The sequence below is a fragment of the Pantherophis guttatus genome, chromosome 7 (genome assembly GCF_059756535.1).
Source record: "Pantherophis guttatus breed Tessera chromosome 7, ASM5975653v1, whole genome shotgun sequence".
Lineage (NCBI taxonomy): Eukaryota > Metazoa > Chordata > Lepidosauria > Squamata > Colubridae > Pantherophis > Pantherophis guttatus.
The window spans coordinates 46,851,903-46,878,724 of NC_142069.1; the positions used below are offsets into that span (position 1 = coordinate 46,851,903).

The window sequence follows — 26,822 nt, forward strand, 5'->3', positions numbered from 1 at the left end:
TATGAGAATCAGTCTTGGTTTTCTAATGAATTGGTAAAATTTTGTACACTGGAAAGTGAAAATGTGCCCATGTGCACCTTAGTAGGACCCTTTGCAAGACTATTGTAAAAATTCTGTTTCTGCTGATCTGAGGATCAATTCCTGTATTTTTTTTGTTTCTGCTTTAATAGGGGAGGAGTTGCCCCCAACAACATCAATTTGGAGAAAGACTACATGTCATTTTTTTCAACTGATGTTTCCAGCTCTTGAGAATCAAATCAGCTTTGATGTACATAGCCTATCCTGTCCCAAAGGTGCTTTTTCAGGAAGCAACTGATGAGAATGATGAGGATGAGAAATCTTGGATGAGAAGCGAAACGTCTTCAAAGAAAAAACAAGAAAGTCCAGTTGCCTCTTGAAAAAGCACCTTTGAGACAACCATGACCTGGATGACTGAGAATCTCTGAGGACTTATAGCCTATCCTGATTTCTATTTCATGATCTTACCAGACCCTAACTAAGCATTCTGCACCTAGGTGCCTTGTGAATGTTTCTATCCCTTCATCTGAAAATCTGGTTTGCATGATAAATCTCCATTTGATGGTGGAGTTAATTGAGAGCTACAGACAGGAGTTATCTGTCTTTCAGTCAATAGTCCATTCCTAACTTTTTGGATAAATAGGAGTCAATTGACAGAATTTTAGAAAGGCTGATTAAAAGAGGGAGAACTGAAATGTTTTTCTTTCAGCTCTTTTCCTGCACAGGATGTGGAACAATTCCTGTCCCAACCAGATACCAATTGCTTAAAATTTAGTCTAGAAGTACTTTCAAAAACCATTTCCTTCATTCCTTTGTGGCATAATGTAGTCTGACTAATGCTTGGAAGTGATTTTGAATCTGAATCTAAATACTGAAAATGCTGCTTAGTTTATAGTTATTTTTTTAAATCATTTAAATAGTGTCTTTAGGTTACCAACAATTCAGTTTACTCTCCTATTTTGTTTGTGGGTGGGGGGTGGTATCCATCTAGGGAAGAAATGCTTTAGCTGATTTTACTTAACAAATAAAGCAAGGCAATTATACCTACTCAGCCAGATTATTAAAGAGGAAAATTATGTTTATCCAAATATAAGACCATAATATCAAATAAGAATCTGATAGAGCGCATTTTTATTAAGGAAGAAAGGAAGGGAGCCAGATTCTCCAAAATAAGGAACAATGATACCCAATCCTAATTCATTCATTTATACACTTTTATTTCTACGCTTTGGATAGCTCTCTTAAACTGAAAATAAGACAAGTTATAGAAAGTGGTTGAAATAACTGTCCCCTGGTTACACACGGAGACAGCTTTCAAATATCTTTTCTATAAGCTTTATAGAAGTTTCCATAAGTCTTCTTCTTACTGATTACACAGCTAAAATGATGCTAAGTTCTCTTATTACTGATTGCCTGAATAGTCTGAAGGACATTATTTGAATACAATGTTCTCCTGTTGCATGTATGTAAATTTTCTCAACATTTTGGGATAATTCTTTGTGTATTTTCCTCCAACTAGTTATGGTAACATTGGCAAAGGATCTCACATTGCCAAAAAGTTTGCATTTTTAGATCTGCTGCTTTAGTGCCTTTTCAGATAGGTTTGTACCCACTGTGGTTGGCACAAGCAATTTTTAAAGTCTGTGTATAGAATATTTAATGTAGCTAAACTATAGTATGGGCATGTACTTCCATATTTTGTTCAAAAGGTATCTGAAGAGCCTACACACCATTGCTACACGCAAATCATTTTTTCCCCTATGTAATGCAAAGGCAAGTAGTTCTGCTGGTTAATTAATGACTTCCTTCCATATCTCTCCTGTTGACACTATACAACAAAGAACTCCGGTCATGGAATCTCATTTCAGGAATGTATATAGTGGAATGCATAAACCTCTTTACCTTCAGTTAGAAAGAAAAAAGGCAGAGATAATGGATGAGGAAAGGAAGAAACTCAATCAGCTATGCATAATTCTTTGCCCCATCCAGAAAATGAATGAAATCAGGATGGGTACTGCAATACTGAACATGACATTCAGAGCCTGGTGTTAAAGAATGCAGAAACTACTGGTTAAAATAATCACCAAAAGTGATGAGGGAACTCGTTTTAAGGGAAAAGCAGGAAATGACTATTTCAGTGATTTATGGGCTTCATCAGATTGGTTGACATAAAGTGAAAAGGTGGAGCTTCCTGAAGAGATTTTCCAGTTGAATTTCATGACCTTCTCCATTCTCTAAAAATTGACATCCTCTAAAAAAGCCCAAATCTCTAGCATGGATTAGGCAGTTTGGAAACCAACACCATAAAACCTATTGTCGAAATATGTAAAATTAAGTAAGTAAAAGTAACTTAATATTGATTCAGATTACTTCATAAACATGGAATATGTCATATAGAAAGAGTATTTGGCTATTATGATGGGCTGTAAGTATAACCTTATTCACATTAAAACTTTTCCCAGTGAAAAGAGTATTGAAGGTTGATGGTCCTGAACAAGCGTGTTGAACTTGGAAAACTATTGAGCAATTATTAGTCAAGTATTCTTTATGATTATAACAAAAAGGAAATTTACAGGAAATGCATTATAAACCTAGAACTAGATACCTGCTTCTTACCAGACAGAGTCCCAAAGCAAAAATTCTCTGTGTGTTTGTGTCTATGTCTGCATGCTTTGAAGACAGGCAGAAAGGAGCAGCTTCACAGTAGCAAACTCTTACATAAAAAGCAGGCAGTGATATAGACAAAGAGAGGGAAGGAGTAAGCATTTATAGAAGTAGAAAAAGGGTGAAGGAAAGAAAATTGAACAATCTTCTATCCATTTTTGGAGTTCCTAATCCAATGGCACTGACTCATTAGTACCTCCTGAACACAAGGAGACAGTAGAGTCTCTTTAATTCTATTCCCACTTATTTTAGAATATGAATTTCATGTAGAATGTTGCCTTTCAGCCATGACATACTATGCAAGTGAACCAGAGGTGGGTTTCAGCAGGTTCTGACCAGTTCTGGAGAACCGGTAGTGGAAATTTTGAATAGTTCGGAGAACCGGTAGTAAAAATTCTGACTGGCCCTGCCCCCATCTAGTCTCTGCCTCCCAAGTCCCAGCTGATCGGGAGGAAATTGGGATTTTGCAGTAACCTTCCCCTGGAGTGGTGTGGGAATGGAGATTTTACAGTATCCTTCCCCTGCCATGCCCACCATGCCACGCCCATTAAGACATGCCACACTCACCAAGCCACACCCACAAAACCGGTAGTAAAAATTTTTGAAACCCACCACTGAAGTGAACCCATAATTAAGGCCAGATATTTGTGTTTATGGAACAGGGAAGGGGGGGTTGAATAAAAATAGGCATCAGGACTTTGAATAAATAGGTTAATCATAATTATGCAATCTAGTTAACAATGTTATAGTTATATTCTAATCTACGTATGCTTTCCAGATTTTCTGTACAGGCATCTCCATATACAAATCTGACAGGGAGGTTGCCAGACCACTGAAAATTTAGTCCTGCTGTTGTCCAAGAAACAGCGATAAATGTCAATTATCCATTAGAGTCAGCAAATAAATGAATGTATTCATTGGCTATACCTGAGCAACTGCTTGCTGCAATTTGCAGGACCAGATTATCTTTCAACACTTGCACTTTCCTTGAAGGATGGAAGCCTTAAAGATCTGGCTCCTTTAAGTCATTTATTTATTTATTTATTTATTTATTTTATTATATTTCTTTACCGCCCTTCTCCTGCGGGACTCAGGGCGGTGCACAGCTGAGATAAAACATAACATATAAAATTTAAAAAACAGTTTAAAAACAATTAAATAATTTCGGCCCAGTAATTAAAATAACCCAATTAAAACCAATTCAATTAAAACTGAGAGGATGGGATCAAGCCAGCCCAGCTAGATGGAACAAGTGTGTCTTCAGGGCCCGACGAAAAGTCCGGAGGTCGGATATCGTGCGTATCTCAGGGGGCAGGTCATTCCAGAGGGCAGGCGCTGCCACAGAGAAGGCTCTCCCCCTGGGGGTCGCCAGCCGGCACTGCTTGGCCGACGGCACCCTGAGGAGGCCCTCTCTGTGTGAGCAAACCGGTTGGTGGGAGGCTATCAGCGGCAGAAGGTGGTCTCGCAAATACCCCGGCCCTAAGCCATGGAGCGCTTTAAAGGTGGTCACTAACACCTTGAAGCGCACCCGGAAGACCACAGGAAGCCAGTGCAGCTCGCGCAGGAGAGGTGTTATATGTAAGCTTCCCGTTACTCCCATAATCCCCCGCATGGCCGCGTTCTGGACCAACTGCAGCCTCCGGGTGCACCCCAAGGGGAGCCCCATGTAGAGAGCATTGCAGTAGTCCAGGCGGGAAGTGACGAGTGCTTGAGTGACTGTGCGTAGGGAGTCCCGATCCAGAAAGGGACGCAACTGGCATATCAGGCGAACCTGATAAAAAGCCCCCCTGGCCACGGCCATCATATGCTCTTCTAAAGACAGCCATGCATCCAGGAGGACGCCTAAGTTGCAAGCCCTCTCCGCGGGGGCCAGTGATTCACCCCCAATAGCCAGCGATGGCACCAGCTGGCTATATTGGGACACCGGAAGCCACAGCCACTCGGTCTTGGAAGGGTTGAGTCCGAGCCTGTTTCTCCCCATCCAGGCCCGCACGGCCTCCAGGCACTGGGACATCACTTCAAGGGCATCGTTGGGGTGGCCTGGGGTGGAGATGTACAGCTGAGTGTCGTCTGCGTACTGATGGAACTCCACCCCAAAACCACGGATGATCTCGCCCAGCGGCTTCACATAAATGTTGAACAGGAGGGGCGAGAGGACCGACCCCTGAGGCACTTCACATATAAGAGGCCTCGAGGTCGACCTCTGCCCCCCTGTCAACACAGATTGCGACCAGTCCGAGAGGTAAGGAGGAGAAGTCATATTTCTAATATTGTATACTGACAGGGTGTCACAATGTGTGTGTATGGGGGGGGTGTCTTGATTTCTTTTTCTAGGTCAGTGAGATTCAGTCTCAATACACCTTATAAAACATTATTGGGAGCTTTAATACATTAATGTAAGCCTTACTTCTTATATGAAAAAGCCTTTGGAAGCATTATTTGCTACAATTCTATTTTTATAATTAATTTGTACCAATAACAGTTAATTTTCTGTTCCTTTCCATAAATTTATTTAAATTTAAATTTCCATAAAATTATTTTACTGTGCTTTTGTCTGATGACTATATCTTTGGATCAATTCAGAGGAATCAATTTGCTTCTCAATGCCAATTTTCTTTATTAATCTCTTGAACTGGAAAAGCCATAAATTCAAAGATATAATTAGCTCTTGCCACATTTTTGCAGCAGAGGAAATAACCCCTTTGTCATGATTGCCTGATAAAACAATGTCAAAGCCAAAGAAAATATCAACATTTCAATTGTGCTTTGTTATAAAACAATATGTATTTACTCTTTTTTTTAAAGAAATCCACACACACTTTTATAGAAGTAAGATTGTGCATAGTGTAACGAAGAATTGGCCGGGTTTACTTCATGTTCTCTCCCTCCCTACTCCCCCATATTTGGTCCATTGTGAACATTGTGAACTGTTTTTAAATAACTGCCAAGAAATTGATACAGGAATTGGTTTGGGGTGTAAATGTTCCAAAAACCTAACATCCTGTTTTGACTCAACACTAAAATACAGTGTATTTTGCATTAGCATTTAGTTATAAACTCTGGTGTCATATCTACAAAGTAGGAAAAGTCAAAAAATGCCCCACTCTAAACAGGCATCACCACAGCTGGTTTATTATGTTTTAAACCAGTTTCAGTGATGCCCATTTAACAAGAAACAATATCTCACTTGTGGATAAGTGGATGCAGGGGAGCTTTTAAATCTATTTCTGTTGTTTGAGATCAGCAGATAGTTAAAGATTTAGGATCTCCTATAGAGACATGGTCTTGAAGTTGCTCATTAACAATTAGCATACAGTTAGAAGACACATAATAAAATAAAAGAGTTTGGTTAGATAACCTATTTTAAATTTAGCCATTTCTTAATTGGCATATTCCTTCTCCTATATCACTTTAATAATACTTCAATAGCCACATTTACAAATTATACTGTTTCCAAGTTGGTCTCCAGCTTTTAGGTGTAAACAATAATGTTTGGCAGCCTCTTCCAATTTGCTACCTTCCACTTGTGTAGTACTATTCTAATGATTTGTGTAATGTTATGCCAGGTGACTTCCTGGCATTTTAAATAAAATTTATCATTCCATGCTTTTAACTCTCAAAAGTGTTGCCAAGTGATTAATGTAAAGGGGAAATTCATCCAGAAAAGGAACCATCACATCCCCATCAGATCCTGAATGGGACATGATAAGCACATTGCCATATATCTGATGGTGTTAATAAATATTTATAGCAAGTATCCTTTTACAATAAGTAAAAGTGACAACCAAATACATAGAGGAATTTCAAATTGAGTAAACTGACTAGGGAGATCTGATCAAAATAAATCAAAATGTTAGTGAGAAAAGATACTAGAGTTTACTGTCCCATTTTTCAAGTGGGGGAGTCCATAAAATAGAACAGTAACACCTATATATTATTGTCTGATTCTGCAACTAATCAATGGATATGAAAAATCTGTGATCCAACTATTGTGGCAATTTTTAAGGTAATCTGTTTAAGGTCACTGACAAGAATAAATGATTGCATTTTTCTTCTGCATTGTTAGCTTATTCAATATTGCTTTAAAAATAGCCAATCTGGCTCAAAAACTCAGAGAAAGTTTTGGCTTCACCAAGGCACAGGAATGCTTTTGAACTAGAAATGTCTTTATCAATCCTGCCATCATGAAAACTGGTATTTATGCTGCAAACAGAGCAAAACGTCTTCAGTGATACATTCTGGGTTAATAAAATTTAAGTCCATACTTAGTGCTGATACAGAAAAAAATATTTTAAACCAGTTTTTCTGCCTATTACATACCAAGATTAGAAAAATAAAGCAACCACATTTCTGAAATAACAAGAGGAAGATGATTCTCCATACTATATTTTCATCTGGATTGCAACAGTAACTTTCCAAAATTTAGTAATTATAATTAAATAATCCTATTTTGGCTTTATATGACTTTTTCCAACTAGCACAAGTCAAATTATATTTTATTAATGGCTATTTAGTTGGGTCTTTCATCTACCTTCTACTTGCAATGGTTCTGCATTTTAAGTTAATTCTTCACTCTTTAGAAAGTGCTTTCCCCAAGCCACATGAGTGCTCAAAGTTTTGACTTAGATGTGTTGTTCAATTTTTTATGAGAAATGTTTGTATTACTTTTTTCTATACCATTCAATATGTTCAACTCGTGAAGCTTCTCTAACCTGATCCCGAGTTGCCATAGGCAAGAGGATGGGGAAACGAGCCTCGCAGCTGAATCGAGGAATTTGCACCTCAGTCAAAACAATGCACATCCTAGCCAGCCAAAGTTAAGGCCATTTCCACAGAAACCAGTAATGGCCGGAAGGAGTGACTTCTATGACCTGCAAAATTGCTTTGTTGTGGAATGTGACTGATGACACGCCTTGGGGGGAGGGAGAAACAGGCAAGGCACAAACTGAGTGGGATCAGAGCTGACTTCACTAGGTCTGTGCCAACATGGCACTCCTAATAAACAACTGGATTTTTCTTGAAAACCAGCTTGAGGCTCCTGTTTTTATTAGGACATCGGTCAGAACCTTGACACAATATACTTTTCCTTATTTGTAATGCAAACACCAACTTCAGCAACAAAGTATTCAATGCCTGGAATGCACTATCTGTGGTTTCATCCCAAAACCCCCAAGATTTTAACCTTAGACTGGCTACTATTGACCTCACCCCATTCCTAAGAGGTCTGTAAGGAGTGTGCATAAGAGCACCAGTGTACCTACCGACCCTGTCCTAATGTTCCCTTTAATTGTATTCATTTTATGTATTCAATTCATGCTTATACTTATATATATTATCTAATACATACTTGACAAATAAATAAATAAAATAAAATAAAATAAAGAAATTTCAAAAGAGACCTTTACATAGTAATATTTTTCTCTGTATTCAGTGGCATTTATCCTCCAATAAATATACTTATTTTCTTATTCAAGTATTAGTCATCAAGTTTCAATTTATCAGGTCGATTCACATAAACAATTAATTACAAATATATATTATATTTGTACAGACGAGGATCCAACGTCTCGCTCACCTTAGATATGAGCAGTTTAGGATGTGCCGAACCTTTAATAGCTGTGCCAACCCCAAGGGAAAAAGTAGCAATGGAGTATCTACAGTCAGCTAGCAGAATGTTGACCAAAGAGCAATTAAAAGAAGTAGTTGCAAGTTCTCATTTACTTCAAACAGAATTCATGGTAAGTCTGTAATACTGCTTTGTTGTTTTAAAACTAAAAACTTGTAACTTTCAAATGATATAGCTCTTCAAATGATATACCTCTGGCATTTGTACTGTACCACCTAATCCCTTGCTTGAGCAAGGTTATAAACTTGAGATGCCCAACCAGTCTTCTTGAATTGTGCTTCTTCAGTACACATATAAAAATATAAAAGATTTAAGGATTTGGAACAAAGATGTCCTGGCATTTTTCACAATTTCACTAAAACATAATAAATAGCTGCTGAATTCTGTTCCTTGTTATAAGACAAGATTTTCCATGTAGATCTTCAATTATCTGTAGGTCTACATAGCATTATTATGTCTCCTAACATAGGAAAGATAAGGAAATTCCAGAAAGATTGTTTAAGTCCAAACAGCTTTGGAGAAGGCTAAGCAAGCACTCATTGGTTTATCTGATTTGCGATCATATCAAAACAAAACAAATGTAATGATCAAACATAAGTCAAACCATGACTAAGGCTTCCCAATGGAAATTGACTAGGGTGGTACTTTTATTCTGAAATTTTTGGAGAGGTAATTTGAAGTTGAACAGTCACCAGTAAAAAGTCACCACCATGTGGATGAATGTGGTTGTATATGTATTATTTATTCTGTTTAACTTTGCAGGCTCCCTAGAGTCTTTTGATGACTATAAATCTAAATTTATAATTTAATAAATGAGCCATCGCATACTCTTTCTGCTTTTTAACTTAAAATCTCTAAACAGATTATTTCTTTAAAAAAAACAATGCTGTGGCTTTGAGATAAACCTTCTTACAAGCTGCAATAAATCACTGTTAACATTGATACTAAGAATTGCTCATAATAAAATGTAGGGGTTTTTTTTCTCTTTAGGAAATTCCCATGAATTTTGTCAATCCTAAAGAAATAGACATCCCTAGTCATGGAACCAAAAATCGTTATAAAACCATTCTTCCAAGTAAGTTGCTTTAAAGTGATACTTTTATCAGTTAATTCTCCCTTTTCCTATTATCAGTTTTTTAATTCTTAATTTATAGGTGTTCTTGAATTAAAGCAACCTGGGATGATTGCAAAGTGATTTGTGAAATAATGTTTTCTTAATATGCATTGTTGTTATTGCTGCTATCATAATTCCAGTTGATGAACTGCATTTGACTTCTTAAGCCCAACTTGTATAGATGTGTCAAGTTGCATGGAAAACTAAATAAGCATTTATCCTACCATAAACTTTATTAATGTACATTACTGTTGGAAACTTCTATTAAAATAGTTTGTTATATCAATAAAGCTTAAGTATTTTCAAATTTTATATTTCTCTCCTCTGTCAAAGTATGTTTCTTCAAGAATCTGATTTTGCTAAAACATATGCTAAAGAGTCATAAGATTAACTGTGATTAAGTAGCAATGGGGAGAAGGGGAAAATAGAATAAACCAAAAAGCAGAATATAGTTTACTCCAGTAAAGAGCCATAATTGGACTGAGTACCTAAGCAGTCATGATTAGAAATGTGGTCTCCATCAAAGTGTGTATCCTTGGTTTGCAGTCATATCCACTGCTAGGAAAGTTAGTACAGTAATGACTATACTGGCAGAAGATGGGCCCACCTTTCCCTTCTCTTTAATTGATGTATTTTACTCAATCAACAGCAGTAAAGCTGAAACTCAGGTTTTTATAGCTCAGAAAGATTTTAAAAATAATCTTCTATGTTGCAGAAAAATAGGATTAATTTAATATTTTTAATACAATGAGGTGTATTCCTACTCCAAATGTAGTACCACAGAGTATGCTTATATAAGTACAATAACCGGGATATTCTTTAAATTGGATGGGATTTATTCAGTCTCACCTTTGATGGCCCGTTCTAGTGCAGGTATCATACTAAATGGAGGAGGCAAAATTGATCCCTCCCAATGTCACAATAAGAGCACAAACCTCTGACAAACTTATCTGACAATAGGAGACTGGGAATTACATTTCTGTGATAAAATTAGGTTTTAATTTCTGGATAGCTATTTCAGATGATCTCAGAAGGATATAATGTACTTGCTCCCTTCATACTTTCAAGTTTTCAAAAATATTGAAAAAAATTGGGTTATCTATCCTTGCACATAGAGAACATGCATATGGGAAATAGGTTCTCCTCCCCTTTTCCTTTGCACAAAACTCAAAAGCAGACAGAAGACAGTATGAATCCTTCGTGTATCTGTTGCACAGCTTTTCTGGAATGTTTGGAAGGATTTGTAACTCCCTGTCATACCTAAGGCTGTCAATATCATTGCATAAATCATCAAGCTTCTTTAAAAAATCCTTATGCTTTTATGACATTTCCCTTTACTACTTTAGGTTTTCATTTCCATTTCCACCTGTGTTGTCTTTACAGATCCTGTAAGCAGGGTATATTTGAAACCAAGGAGCCCAGGGGATGCTTTGAGCACCTACATAAATGCTAACTACATCAGAGTAAGTACACTGATGTGCAGTGTGCTGACTTGCCGACATATATTTCATCTTCATGCTTCCCATTCAGTTCTTCTCTTATCAAAACACCTAGTTTACTACTCTGCCACCAACTTCCACTGCCTTTTACTATTGACAGTAGAAAATAGACTATGTATATACTGTATAAAAATGAACAATCATTCCATAAAGTGTTGTTCTGAAGTGTATTGGACTTTTAACTAAAGCTTTGTACAAAATATATTAATTCTCTTCTTCTTTCTTCTCAGCCTATTATAATCACAAATTTTAATATGACTGTTCCATCTTTGTATAAATTAGGGTTATGCTGGCAAGGAGAAGGCTTTCATTGCAACTCAGGGTCCTATGATTAATACTGTGAATGATTTTTGGCTGATGGTATGGCAAGAAGACAGTCCTGTTATTGTTATGATCACAAAGCTGAAGGAGAAAAATGAGGTAAGACTTTTTAGCTTAATCAATCATGGACACTGTCTAGTTCTAAAAACAAAAAAAAACCCCAACCCAGCCAATACTACTCAAATATTCAAGCCCCTAAAAAAAATTTTTTTCAAGCACTCTATTAAAACACCTTAATAAATTTAGTGTGGGCAACATTATAATATATTCAAAACATTTATTTTTTTAAAAAGGCATTGCTTTTCATATTTGAAATGGTAACATAAGAAATAATTTTGTTCAAAAAGACTTCTGGTTGGTGTCGCGGCAATCCAGACGGGGAAATAACACGAAAACCCCGTCTGTCAAGCCGCCGGCGGCAGATCTGCGGACCTACTCTGTCCTATAGGAACAGGGGGTAAGAGAGGGACCCCTCAGATGACTGAGAGGAATGGGCAGGTTCCTCGGGGCCAGTGGATTGCCCTCTGCGTCAGTGGCGGGTGAGCGGCAGCTATGATGGCTGCCTTGAGGCTGCGACAACTGGGAGAAGCAACATGCAGGAGGAAGAAGTGGAGAAATAGAGCAATGTACTCGAATGCCGGGTGAGTGTGAGTTAACCCAGGCGGGAGCAGCTTTCAAGTGTTGGTTTATAACAAGTGTGCCCTAGCCTTAACTAGCGTCTATAAACTATCCGGGCAAAAGGATTTTGCAAAATAAACAACAAGAGGAAAAGACCTGTTAACAGATTATAGTAATCATTGATTGTTTTGGAAGGATCGTTTTCTTGGAAATATACAAAAATTTGGCACTTTTTCTTTTCTTAATGAGAATGGATTACTTGAAGAAAGAAAAAGGGAAGAAAAGGTAAACAGGAACTTTTTAAATCAAGGAGAAAAGACAAGCGGTGATAGACAAAATGGACACCAGCTGTGACCAGGGCTGGATTTTCCTATAGGCTAACTAGGCTTCAGCCTAGGGCCTCAAGATCAAGAGGGGCCTACACAGTGGTGGGATTCTGGGGGCTCTAGGGGGTTCGGCCGAACCCTTTGTAAAATTGCTGGCTCGCCCGCCCCTCGCCTCCCACCCGCGCGGCGCCAGCCTACTGTAGCCAGGGGTAGGCAATTGTGGCTCTTTTACAACCTGTGGACTTCAACTTCCAGAATTCCTGAGACAGCTTGGCTGTCTCAGGAATTCTGGGAGTTGAAGGCCACAGGTTGTAAAAGAGCCACAATTGCCCACCCCTTCCCTAGCCTGAGTTCCGCTGCCTGGGATCCACATGGGCTGCCACGTGGTTCCCCACCGGTTCCGGACGCAAGAGAGCAGGATGGAGAAAGCAGCTTCCATGCCTTCACTCACCCTCACTCTCTGCTCTGTTGGATCGCCGGCCGTTCGCTTACCCCGCCCACTCCCAATCTATTGCTGCCTCCGATGGCTAGAGGAAAAAAAACTTCAAATTCTTGCCGCGGGGCTTCAAAGAGCCGCCCTAGAGCCAGTGGTGCAGCCGAACCCTTTGTTAAATTGCTGGCTTGCCCTGCCCCTCCGCACCACTATTTATTGCCAATAAATAGTGGTGGGCGAGGGGCGGGGGAGCCAGCAATTTAACAAAGGGTTCGGTGGTTTTTTTGTAATTTTATTGGCCCACGGAGCTTTAGCATAGGCTAATTAGCCTCCCGGCTCTCAGCTGATTTGTCTCAGCTGTTTTGCTCAGGGCTCTTCTGCTTCCTTGCAAAGAGTGCTGATTTTTTTCCCCCTAGCTATGCTGAGAAACGAAACTGAAACTGCTTTGCTGTTGCTGCAAGGTTGGAAAATTAGGCAGGCAGAATTCTTTTCTTTTTCCTCACCAAAAAAGGTAGGTGCAAACAATGGGAAATTTAAGGAAAAAGAGGAGAGTTCAGGATTTTAAAACACAAAAGAAAAAAAGCTCTATTTAACTAGGGAATTGTAATAATTGAGATACTATTAATTGTATATTTCTGAAAGCAGAAATGGTTAAGTTGTGGTTTGGAGGAATATATGGGGGAAATTATTTGGTTTATTATTATTGGTAAATATAATTAATTGATTTGTAAGAAATTGGATTGCATGGAAATAATTGGAATATTCATGTTCATATTGATTAATATACAAAAAAGGTAGTTATATAACTAATTGATTTATATTAAAATGTTGAATTTATATTAAACAACTAATATTACATAATTAACCAATGTGAGGATGGATATAAAAATAGATGACAATGGGAAGGGGTATAATATAGAATAGAAGGGAAAAATTGAATTTGATTAAGATTAGAGATGAGGATGAAGGGTAATATTGGTTTTTTACAAAAATAGATGAGGAATATATATGGCAAAAAGGAAATATAGAAATTGTAAATTTAATTGAAATGACTAAACACTGTTTAAATTTGTGAACCGGCCAAATACTCTGTTCAAAGAAAATACATTGTATGTTTGTATGTGTGTTTCTAATTATTATTTATTCATATTTGTTCTCTTTTATTCTTTAAAGTTTAACAATTCATTCTTTATCTTAATATCTTTATATTTGTTTGGGGTTGGCTTTCTTCCCTTTCATCTTTTTTATTGTACAGCAATCTTTCTCCTCAAACCTACCACCTCTCTCTTTTCTTTCCTTCTTACTTTCTCTTCCTCCCCCTCTTCTTCTTCTCCCTACTTCCTCTTCCTTTCTCCTTCTCCTCCTCTCTTCCTCCCTCTCTTACCCTCACTCCTACTCTAATTTCCCTTCCCTTCCTTCATCCCTCTCTATTGCTATATCCTTTTATGCATATGGACTACTCAGAGGGCTGAAAAAGTTATTTCTGACTGGTCCTCGCACTTTTGACCAGTCCTCGAACTTACGACTGTCCTCACATTTTACGTTTTTGCCCTATCTTGTCACCATGGTGAAGAGAAGCAGTTGTGAAATGAGTGACATGGTTGTTAAGAATGCTACAATGGGCTTAAATGATGACCAGTCATAAGTGCGAAGACCGGTCAAAAGTGCGAGGACCTGTCAGAAATCACTTTTTTCAGCCCTCTGGGTAGTCCTTTTGTGCATGTGGACTACTCAGAGGGCTGAAAAAGTTATTTTTGACTGGTCCTCGCACTTTTGACCAGTCCTCGAACTTATGACTGTCCTCACATTTTACATTTTTGCCCTATCTTGTCACCATGGTGAAGAGAAGCAGTTGTGAAATGAGTGACATGGTTGTTAAGAAAGCTGCATGGGCATAAATGTGAGGATGGTCATAAGTGTGAGGACCGGTCAAAAGTGCGAGGCCCAGTCAGAAATGACTTTTTTCAGCCCTCTGAGTAGTCCCTATGCACATAGCCACGCCCACCCGGTCACATGACGAGCTACCCACGCCTACACAGTCATGTGACCAGCTAGCCACGCCCACCCGGTCACATGATTGCCAAGCCACACCCCCAACTAAGCCACGCCCACAGAACCTGTTGTTAAAAAAATTGAATCCCACCACTGGTGAAAGGGCCTCATAAGTGGAATAGCCTAGGGCCTCTTTTCATCTAAATCCAGCCCTGGCTGTGACGAAGTAAAAGTGACAAATTGTGGATTGCTAGCGACTGGAAGGAGAAACTTTGTGTATTGTTACTTAAACTGGATTATTTTGGGAAAAACTAAGGAGACTTGATTCTGGAGATATCCAATCTGTCTATTGGAGAACTTATTGTTGGTTGGAGAGAAGAAGTGGAATGGAACAATTAAAATTGAATTAACGAGTGCAGCAATAAAAGGAAAAGGTGTGGCAATAGAAGAAGAGATGATGATACCATATATGGAATAATTTCTACAAAAGAATTAAACTTTATAGAGCTTATAACCTTGACAATATTGAAATTGAAAAGAAACATTTTTGGACAGTTTGGAGAAAGAAAAAAAATGGAATATACTGGTAGCAAGATAAGAAAAATAATACAGTTTGATTAAAATGGATGTAACGCTTTCTGTTTATTTGAAGTTTGAATATCGTTAGGAGGTGTTTTCCTTCTCCTCCCTTTTTTTCCCTTTTCCCTTTTTCCTTTTCTCTTATTATTTTTATATTCTTTCTGTTACATCTGTATTCTTTTTTCTTCTCTCTCTGTTTTCTTTTTTATTTCTTTTTTATTACTATTATTATTTTCCATTTTTTCTCTTTCTACTTCCATTTCTATTGAATTTGACTATATAAATATACAAATATTAATTTGGTTAGGTAATAAGAGTATAAATGATTGAAAGAAAAATATGATTCTTTAAATGTCTAAATGTTCAAATGAAACCCTGAATTTTTAATAAGCATTATTTATAGACTTAATAATCAGAGGAAAGTGATTTTTAAGGCGGGAGAAAATGTGATCTCTATAGAAAAACCAGAAAAAATATGAAGATTGAAAGAAAAATATGATTTTTTAAATGTCAGTATTTAATGTGGAAGCTCTGATGTCTTAAGGACCAGAGGTTAGAACTTAATCAAATTTAGAAGTTTGTGGCATCCCTTTTTTTTTTTATTTTTTTTATTTGATTTATATGCCGCCCTTCTCCGGAGACTCAGGGCGGCTTACAATGCGTTAAGCAATAGCCTTCATCCCTTTTGTATATTTATACAAAGTCAGCTTATTGCCCCCACAAACTGGGTCCTCATTTCACCTACTTTGACTGAAATGACCTATTTATCAGAAATTAGTTGAGTCCTGCTTTGAAATGATAGCTTAATTTGTTTATTTGTTTACTTTTTAATTGAAATAAATATTTATTTATTTATTTATTTATTTATTTATTTATTGGTTCGATTTATATGCCGCCCTTTTCCGGAGACTCAGGGTGGCTTACAATGCTTTAAGCAATAGCCTTCATACTTTTGTATATACCTGCTTAGTAGGGCTTTCGCCACCCCCCCAGCGGTGTTCTTTTTTATACAAAGTCAGCTTATTGCCCCCACAACCCGGGTCCTCATTTTACCTACCTCGAAAGGATGAAAGGCTGAGTCAACCTTGAGCCTGGTGAGATTTGAACTTGCAGCTGGTGTTACTTAACAGTGCTTTAGTCTGCTGCGCCATCAAGGCTCTTTATTGGCTTGGTGGCTTCTAACAAGGAAAAGAGCATAGACAGTTATCTATAAAGGAGTATCTAACACATGTGTATCTCAAAACATATAAAAGAATAATTTCTAAGGAAATGTGCGATAAGTAGTGCCTTATCAGGACTGATCAAAATACTTCTGAAAACCTATCCTATTATAATATGGTACACAGAACAAATATTTTTCCCAAAGGAAAAACTTTTTTAAAAGAAACACTTCTAACACTGTTTGAAAAGAATGACTTGAAAGAAACACAAAGTAATTCTCAATGTATCAGGAAGCCCTGTGTTTACCTGAATTGCTCCCACTCATTACAATACTGTTTCTCTACATTGTCCTACACTGACAGTGGCAATTTCCGCATAATAAAAAAGACCGAGACTTCTTAAGGAAATCCCAGGCTACATGGACATTTGTGTTTATATGAGCTTCTCATATCTGATCAAATCATTATAAGAATGGTTTATACGACAGAAAAAAAATTCTTCTGTTACCCCATTTGTTTCGAGAAACAGTTTACCCAATAAAAAGGGCAGTAAATACTTACAAGAAGTATGGCATCCAAACATTATGAAAGGATAGGTAAAAATCTATCACTCTATTTTAAATAAACACATTTTATAGCCTACTGAAATATCCCAATAAGTCATATTTTTGACTTTGAAATGTGTTTATCAAACCAGAAGTGGGTTTTATATAGCAGTGCTATCGTGGAGAAACTTTCATACATTTTTCCCTTAATCATCCTGCAAGGAAAATAGGAATATTTTTAATGATTTGTTACCGTTACCGTTCCCCTCACCGGGGCGTAGACCATCTAGTCCGGGTGGAGCTATATTCTTGGCCTGGCACATTCCCTATACCCGGGATATATTCTTCATGTTTGTTAGACATATTTTTTCCTTGACCACAAATCATTATTAATCGATTATTATAAGTTTGTCCCAATAAATTATTTTTCAAAACCCGATTTTTAAAAATTGAAAAAAAAACATGCGACAAAAATGTTACCCCATTTGTTTCGAGAAACAGTTTACCCAATAAAAAGGGCAGTAAATACTTACAAGAAGTATGGCATCCAAACATTATGAAAGGATAGGTAAAAATAAATATTCAATGGTCACTCTATTTTAAATAAACACATTTTATAGCCTACTGAAATATCCCAATAAGTCATATTTTTGACTTTGAAATGTGTTTATCAAACCAGAAGTGGGTTTTATATAGCAGTGCTATCGTGGAGAAACTTTCATACATTTTTCCCTTAATCATCCTGCAAGGAAAATAGGAATATTTTTAATGATTTGTTACCGTTACCGTTCCCCTCACCGGGGCGTAGACCATCTAGTCCGGGTGGAGCTATATTCTTGGCCTGGCACATTCCCTATACCCGGGATATATTCTTCATGTTTGTTAGACATATTTTTTCCTTGACCACAAATCATTATTAATCGATTATTATAAGTTTGTCCCAATAAATTATTTTTCAAAACCCGATTTTTAAAAATTGAAAAAAAAACATGCGACAAAAATGTTACCCCATTTGTTTCGAGAAACAGTTTACCCAATAAAAAGGGCAGTAAATACTTACAAGAAGTATGGCATCCAAACATTATGAAAGGATAGGTAAAAATAAATATTCAATGGTCACTCTATTTTAAATAAACACATTTTATAGCCTACTGAAATATCCCAATAAGTCATATTTTTGACTTTGAAATGTGTTTATCAAACCAGAAGTGGGTTTTATATAGCAGTGCTATCGTGGAGAAACTTTCATACATTTTTCCCTTAATCATTCTGCAAGGAAAATAGGAATATTTTTAATGATATTAGATTAGAACATGTCCTCCCTTCAAAGCATTTAGGGATGGGTATTTCTTCTGCAACCTTGCATAGCAAAGGAAGAAAATTAGCACTCCATGGAAATTAACCAGGTTTTCTTACTCTGTCCATCACAGACCTAGTATAAATTGGTTTGCCTCTCCCCTCGCCACAAAAATCAAGAAGGTATGTCTGTGTGACCTATTCAATCTTAATCAGGCATTGGAAAGTGCTTAAAAATTCCCTTATCTTAGAACGGATATGAGAAAAACATCACTCATTATACTCTTAACAATTCTCTACTTTCTCTTCCATTGCATTCCTCCAGTCACCAACTGCAAAAATCCATTTTGTTAGCTAGACAGGACAACAAGCGGAATCAGAATGTCATATTACGATCTAAGCCAGGGGTCGCCAACCTTGTCAACTTTGAGACTTGTGTACTTCAACTCCCAGAATTCCTCAGCCAGCTTTGCTTTGCTGGCTGACGAATTCTGGTAGTTCAAGTCCACAAGTCTTAAAGTTGACAAGGTTGGAGACCCCTAATCTAAGCAAAAGTTAATGAATTCTCACAGTGAGGACAGGTTCCTATAACATAGAGAAAAATGTTATAGCATAGTATATGCATGTATAGTGTGCCCCTATCTGTCCAGCTACTTATTATCCCTTCCTTCATTAATTGTATTATAGTTAGAATCTGGATCTAGGACAAAATATTGTAGAGCCAGAGGGGTGCAGTGATTAGAATGCTGTACTGTAGGCTACTTCTGCTGACTGCTGGCTGCCTGCAATTTGGCAGTTCAAATCTCATCAGGCTCAAGGTTGACTCAGCTTTCCATCCTTCCAAGGCCGGTAAAATGAGGACCCAGATTGTTGGGGGCAATATGCTGATTCTGTAAACTGCTTAGAGAGGGCTGAAAAGCACTGTGAAATGGTATATAAATCTAAGTGCTATTGCTATTATAAAGCAGGGTGTTCTTCCCAGCCAGTATTGCATGGTATTGTCTTTAGTTGATTATCCTGGATTTTTTATATAGTTTTAATTTCTGTGAATGCAGGGAATGACCACAATAATCTATAGTACATCAACTCTATTACCTATAGTAAAATTATTTTTATATTAGTAGCCATAATAACTTTTCCCTCCATGAATGTATTTAATCCCCTCTTAAACCATGACATTAAAGAAGAGGACATGATCTTCAAGAAAAGAAGATTTATTTTCAAGAAATAAATCAGGAGATATAATACAAAGGAATCAAGAGATATAGAAATTGAAAGGATAGATAAAAAACTAAGGAATAGAATAGAATAGAATAGAATAGAATAGAATAGAATAGAATAGAATAGAATAGAATAGAATAGAATTCTTTATTGGCCAAATGTGATTGGACACACAAGGAATTTGTCTTGGTGCATAAACTCTTGGAGTACATAAAAGAAAAGATACATTCGTCAAGAATCATAAGGTACAACACTTAATGATAGTCAGAGGGAAACAGTCAATATAAATTTTAAGGATACCAGCAACAAGGTTACAGTCATACAGTCATAAGTGGGAGGAGATGGGTGATAGGAATGAAGATTAATAGTAATGCAGAATATAGTTGCCAATGTCCCTCAGGCTAAAAAATAGGCATAATATTTCTTATTTTGATTTGAATTGGAGCAAAATCATCACTCCAACAGAAATTTCTGAACTCTACAACATAAAAAACATAAAAGCCACAAATAGAAAAGCAAAGTCCATATAGTCTTGGGAGGAATTGAGTACTGGCAATAAAGCTAAGCTTCTGGAATATTCTTCTCCCTATGTCTCCATGATAACAACCCAAATTATCAATGGCAGAAGACCAACTGGTGTGTTGCTTAACAATAACAACATTCTTGTGGTAATCTCTGAGTTTTTGGTCACATTTATTACAGCAGCCCTAGATTCAATTTCCTGATAACTTTTGTTTCCAACTGAATTTCAATTTACTTGGCCAGTTTTGATCAATGAAGTTTGCCTCTTTTCCATTTTTCTCTAGGACTTGTGTTGCTCTGCCAAATTTCACAAGAACACATGATCTATCCTTTGCACATTCTACTCAATATACTATACATCTGCTGCTTTTCCTCTAACCTTTACTAATTGATTCATTGCTACTTTACTGAAACCTTGTAGATAGATCAATTATGTACCCCAGAGATGGCTCTCAATAGGTTACTAAATTATCACTTCCGATAACTCCAATCAATGTGACTTACAGTAAAAACTACTAGGGATTGGTCATAATATTTGGAATGTCACAACTTTCCATGCTACAAATATTGTCTAAGGAACCAAAATCCTACTTATTACACTCTTTCCTTTCCATTTTATGGCTTTTTTTTCCTGTCTAGCCTAATAATATCACAATATACTTCTACCAGTTTGTAACAACCTTATTTAATTAAGGTTTTGGGTGTTGCTGGATTATTATATTTATACACTTTATAGTTAACTTAATGGATTTAATATTTAGAGTCTAATAAAACACAGTTGGAAACCTTGATTATTTCACATTGACTATGCAACCCTGGGGGGTCATAGGCTGAACTACCTGGTATCAACTGTATAATTCAGCAATGAAATTCAAAAAGGGACATTTTCTGCACAGTCCATTTGCATATTTAGCCATATTTTAATGAGGGATTTAGTCATTTCAATGTGTCCAAGAGTTTGCTGGTTTAATTTTGTGTTTGATTTATTCCAGGCAATTCATGTGTATCAAAAAAGTATTACAACTCTTCAAACTAGTGAGGCTTTAATGAAAAGTTTAGACAGTATTTTAAGAAATACCTATAAACCAGTAACATGTACATTAAAAGTCACATTGCAAATAAAATGTTTTTGTAATTAGCATTTCAGGCTGCAACACAAGATGTGGTAACACAAGATGAGAATCAGAGTAAAATGAAATTTAATGAAAAGGAAAAGAAATACAAATCATCATGTTTTACATTATATATTTTAATCCCTTGTGCCAAATCAGTAGTTACAATGTTGACTGTTTTAGTGAAGATGGCTTACATTTTTCTTTTATATAGAACAACAATATAAAAATTAAATTAATAATGATAATTTCTGGAATTACAACTCCTGTTTCTGTGTAATTATCAGAATTTTGTATCAATTGTATACTGTATTGATTGTGGTTAATACATTTTGACCTCCACATCTGTTTACCAAATAATGTGATTAACATCTAAACGATTGCAGAAAATATGAAAATTCATAAAATATACAATATTGCAAACTGGTATGTGTGAATTTGAATTCCAGATTTGCATCTAAATATGACTTTAATTAGTTGTCTGACTTGAGTTAACTGATTTCATGATACAGCATCAATTATTTACTTGTAACTGTTTTACTAATTTTATGGTACATATTAGCAGTTATAATGACAATTGCATCTGCGGTTTACAAACTGCCCTTCATTCATTCTTCAATGCCAAGTGGATCTTGCTAGAATACTAGCAGTAATGTGTTAAAAATAAATCTGTTGGGCCATATTGAAAGTTAGAAGCAGCTGTGAGATAGGTAGTCTAAGTGAACAATATATTTCATTGTCCACCCAAAGCTGTCTGCCAGTTTTACGTCTGGGAACAAGATAAGAAAAACATTTCTTTAGCTTTTAAGGAGTTGAATATAGTTGATCTATTATCAAGAAATCACAGAAGGATGTTGAATAGGCAGCGATATTTTATGTTGGCTTTCTTAATGTTGGCAAGAACACATCTTCCCAGGGAGGGGAAGGCCTGTATGATAGGGTTTTTGTATCATTATTAGTCTTTTCATGTAATTAAGGAACCCCTGGGTCACATGGGCTAGGAGCTTGAACATTTGAATACAAGCTTAAAAGGTGGGCGGTGTTTTGACCGTGTTAGTAGCAGGACTCTTTGATTTCCAGAGGGCAGCTCCAACTTTCTCTTTGAATGGACCCTCTTACGTTATAGTCAGTGTAATTTGATGTTACAAAGTAGATGGTCATCACATAAATGCTGAATATCTATCAGGTAAATAATTTTTTCTTTTTTACAAAAGTCAAAAACATTGATTGTTCAAAAGTAATATCATGATTAGTTAGTGTAAAATATTTTTTCCATTGCTTAACTGATGGGCTATTTTGTAAGGCTTTAAGTAATAGGGTTGTTGTTGTTGTTTGCAATTGCTTTATTCCAAATATTGGTGTACAGCAATTTAATTACTTTTCGATAATGATAAGTACAGCCATTTAGCTTCTAAAGAATGGTTATATAAATAACATTACATAACATTATAATCTTCATTTCGTTTAAATGAACAATGAATAATAGTACCTAGATTATTTATTTTTCTTTGTCCAAAAACCTGCTCTGGTATTACATGGTCCTTGTTTGGGGTACAGGCTTTTCTATTTTTAGAACTTTATTTAAATTGGAGTTGAAGACCTTTTGCAATCAAGATGGAGCTAATGGGTATAACCAGTTATGCCCAATTAATGGGACAAATGTATTTAACATTGTTAAGTATAGGTCCAACTCACTGTACCTTTAAAAATGAAAATAATTTTAATACATTCACAGTTGAAAAAAAGCATAGTATTGAAGTTTGTGAAATTAGTATGTCTTAAGCTATTGCCAGATATAAAAATAAAACATAATTAAAATTTGTGAATGTACATATATTTAGCATTTTTGTTTTTAATTTTCAAAACATGATGTTCCTATAAGATTTCTTAACCTCTAGGCAGATAAAAGAAAACTATCAAAGTATAAAATAAAATATGTAGTAATTAAATGTAGGCCTTCAAAATTTTTATTAATTAGTAACAGCCAATCATTAAGATCTGTCAGAGAAACAATTTGAGATTTGCTTAATCATAATTCTGGTTATTTATGGTTGTTCTTTTTAATTCCTTGAGAGGAAAATATTAGCAATTCTTCTTGAAAGCTTATAAGGCTCCTGAGTGATCCAAGCACTTTATTCCAGAGAATGGAGTTATTAAGAAGGCCTAATTGTGTTTCGTTCATCATTTAAGCAATTATTTTACTCCTAATTATCAACAGCACGTGGGTTTGACCATAAACACTTCTTTATTTAAAAAACCATTTAAAAGAAGCAATAATTTAATTCAATTTAAAAGAAGTTAAATTGGAATGCTGAAATGGACTATTCTAGGTATCTTGGAATAAAAAATCTCCACAAAATAACTTTCTTTTTTTTTTTAAATAATAATTTTTATTAAACAGTTTGTCTTTAAAAACAACACAAAAAAACAATCACACATATATAAAAACAAAACATGTCAAAACATAACGTATTGAACATTACATAACATTAATGATAATTTTACAGCATTTCATATCAATTTACGTACTTTGCTTTTGTAGTTCTCTATTCTATCATTTCTATTTACTTTCTATTGCAGTTTTATTTATTAAAATATTTATACACCAGCCTATACTCATGTTATTAGGAATGCTTACAAGATATGCAAACAGATTTAATGTCAATTTATGTTCTTAGCAACTTAACCATGTAAAATTCTAGAAATATTAATGATGAAGCAGTTACAATGTCTGTCATAATATTTATGACAATTACTACCTTCAAGAAAAAATAAATTTGATTTATTATTTTATTTGATCAAGCATTATTTAATCCTTTTTTCTAGAAATGTGTGCTGTATTGGCCAGAGAAGAGAGGAATATATGGAAAAGTGGAAGTACTTGTTGACAATGTGGAGGAATGTGAGAATTACACTATCCGCAATTTAACATTAAAGGTACTGGTTTTTATGTTGTGTTTCAAATCACTATATGTACTTATTAGTTCACCTCACATATAGTACTGAACTAAACACAACTTTAATAGTTAACTGGTTCAAAGAAAATATCTTGCACAAGAATATATAAGAAAACTATATTCAGCTGCTGGTAGCCCAGTCCTATGTATTAATATACTTGCTTAATATGGCAGCATAATATAATATTGTAGACATATATATATATGTCTTTGGTTATTCGGGTTTTGTCCCGCGTAAAATTGGAAGTACCTTGGCGACGTTTCGACGAAGTCTCATTCGTCATCTTCAGGCTGGTGTCTTCAGCCTTATGCTTCTAGGAGCAATGTGTGATCATGGTTGTTTCTTCTTTTCAACAGTTGAAAAGAAGAAACAACCTTAGTCCTTAGTCTCCCAATGGGCAGCAGAGTGTTTGCTGGCTGCCATTAAAAAAAAAAAAGCCTAGAAACTAGTGGATTGTTATTTCACTGAACTAGGGCTGCATAAAAATCTTGGTTTACGTAGGAAGAACCTGGCTAAAGATATATATATATATATAATCCTAAATTATGAGTAAAATTGTCAGCCTTTCTCAACTAAATGCCTTCCAAAATGGTAGTCTTTATAATCTGTTAATTATGAATTAGGATAATTACAGTGTATGCCTAGAAGATAGTTTGAGAAAGGTTATGTATCAATAATGAAGTAGATTTCTGTTTTATACATGATAATAACATTTCTGAGATATGTTTGGTCTTTATCCCTACAGTAATCTACCAAATTGGGTTGATCACAGTTTGATAGCAGATTTTATCTGGCTTATCACGCAGGTTCAGATGATAGCCAAGTACCAATAAAAATATCTTGCATATGCAGAATTTTCCATTGCCAACCATAGAAGCATGTCCACCATTTGAGTTCCAAAGAAGTAGTTGCTTACCAATAGAAGACAACATTTGTAGCTAAGGATTGAAACTGTGGACTGCTCTCTGAGTTTGGTTGTTTCTTGCAGATATTTCATTACCAAACCAGATAATATGATCAGTGATAGTAGTGATGATGTTACCTAGTTTGGTAATGAAACATCTGTAAGAAAACAACCAAGCCTCAGGACCCCAAAGTCCTGCTTTGCTGAGTGCAGAAACACACCATTTTTAGTCAACAGTGTTGTTAACGAAATATGTATATCATTCATGGTTTTCAGCAAGGAAACCAGTCGAGGAATGTCAAACATTACTGGTACACTTCCTGGCCAGATCACAAAACTCCAGTCAGTGCTCAACCTCTTTTACAACTCATGCTGGATGTAGAAGAGGACAAGAAGGCTTCAACTGATAGAGGTCCTATAATTGTTCATTGCAGGTAATTTTCACTTTATATATGATTTTAAATTTAGATTTTAATGGAGCAGAATAGGAAAGATATGAATTAAAAATGGATTTTTGCAATGTTGATAGTACATATCAAGAAAGTGGAAAGCTGTTTTATTTACACTATACGGAGCTTTTTATTTAATTCTGTTCAGTCCATGTGAGAAATACCTTTCCAAGCTTCTGGCAAGAATCTTTCTCAGCCTAATCTGGGTTTAGTGGTAATTAAAACTGGTCCTTTTTTCATGCAAATTTTATGGTCTACCTATATTCTATCATTGTCCAAAAGGCAAAAATCCTTCCCCTTATTATATGACTTCTTCAATTCAGGCAGGTCCCCTATTTGCTGCCTAAAACAGGTTTGGTGCTCAGTAGTAGCCTTCTAGCAAAGTGCACAGCCACACATTTTGCTTGGCCTGTTCCAGTATGATCCACTTACCACTTCTTAAATATAGAAACAGCTGACATTGTCCTCCTCCTTCTTCCAGTCCACCAGAAATGCATCCCCTGCCTGTGTTGCCCAGCTTCGGTTCAGAACTACTATTTTCATACCTAAACTGTCACAAACTCTTCAGAATGGATCATTTCCAGCATTTTGTTCTGACAGTAACAGCTACAACTATGATTGGTTGTAGGGCTTGGCATATTCCCTCTCTTTAGTGTCTGATCACTGTCCTAGCTTGCAGATCTGCTATGTTCTCTGCATTTTTTATAATCTTGCAATTGATCCAAAAATGGCCTATTAAATTAATGAACTGTGCCAAACCCTAGAGAATTATGCTCCATTCAACTCTAACATCTTCTAGTGGACACCCTGTTATTTAATGCCCAGTCTGAGTGAGATATGGTCCCTAGCTTTCCCACACCCTGTCTACAATGTTGTAAAGCCTCCTTTCATTTCCCTTTATCTATTTATACATCTATGTTACAACTGCAAGATAGAAAGATTAAAGTTTGTTTTTAATAAAGCTAAGTTATCATTTCTTCCTTGTTACAAAGTTTCCATGGCTCTGCACAGTAAGGTAGGAACCAAAGAGCAACCTGTTCCCCTGATGCTTTGATTACTGTAGCATGAGAGTACAGGTAGTTCTCAACTTTCAACCACAATTGGATTCAAATTTTCTGTTGTTAAGTGAGACATTTGTTAAGTGAATTATGTTCCATTTTACAGCCTTTCTTGACTCGGTTGTTAAGTGAATCACTGCAGTTGATAAGTTAGTAATGCAGTTGTTACTGTAAGTGAACCTGGCTCCCCCACTGCTTCTCAGAAGGTTGCAAAAGATGATCACATGACCCTGGGAAGCTGCACCAGTCATAAGTATGAACCAGTTGCCAAGCATCTGAATTTTGATCACATGATCATGGGGATGCTACAAAGGTTGTACCTGTACAAATGATCATAAGCCACTTTTTTTGGTGCCGTTGTAACTTTGAAAATCACTAAATGAACTATTGTAAGTCGAGGACTACCT

At 36.1% G+C, this 26,822-nt stretch overlaps 1 protein-coding gene across 1 annotated transcript in view; it reads left to right on the forward strand.

Moving 5' to 3' along the window:
• The window catches only part of PTPRR (protein tyrosine phosphatase receptor type R), a 95,161-nt gene that overhangs the window by 62,305 nt on the left and 6,034 nt on the right, over nucleotides 1-26,822 (forward strand). The window contains exons 7-12 of the mRNA XM_034403631.2: nucleotides 8,234-8,420; nucleotides 9,299-9,383; nucleotides 10,806-10,885; nucleotides 11,204-11,341; nucleotides 23,873-23,983; nucleotides 25,185-25,342. Coding sequence (XP_034259522.1) covers nucleotides 8,234-8,420; nucleotides 9,299-9,383; nucleotides 10,806-10,885; nucleotides 11,204-11,341; nucleotides 23,873-23,983; nucleotides 25,185-25,342 — 759 coding nt within the window. The remainder of the gene's footprint in view (nucleotides 1-8,233; nucleotides 8,421-9,298; nucleotides 9,384-10,805; nucleotides 10,886-11,203; nucleotides 11,342-23,872; nucleotides 23,984-25,184; nucleotides 25,343-26,822) is intronic.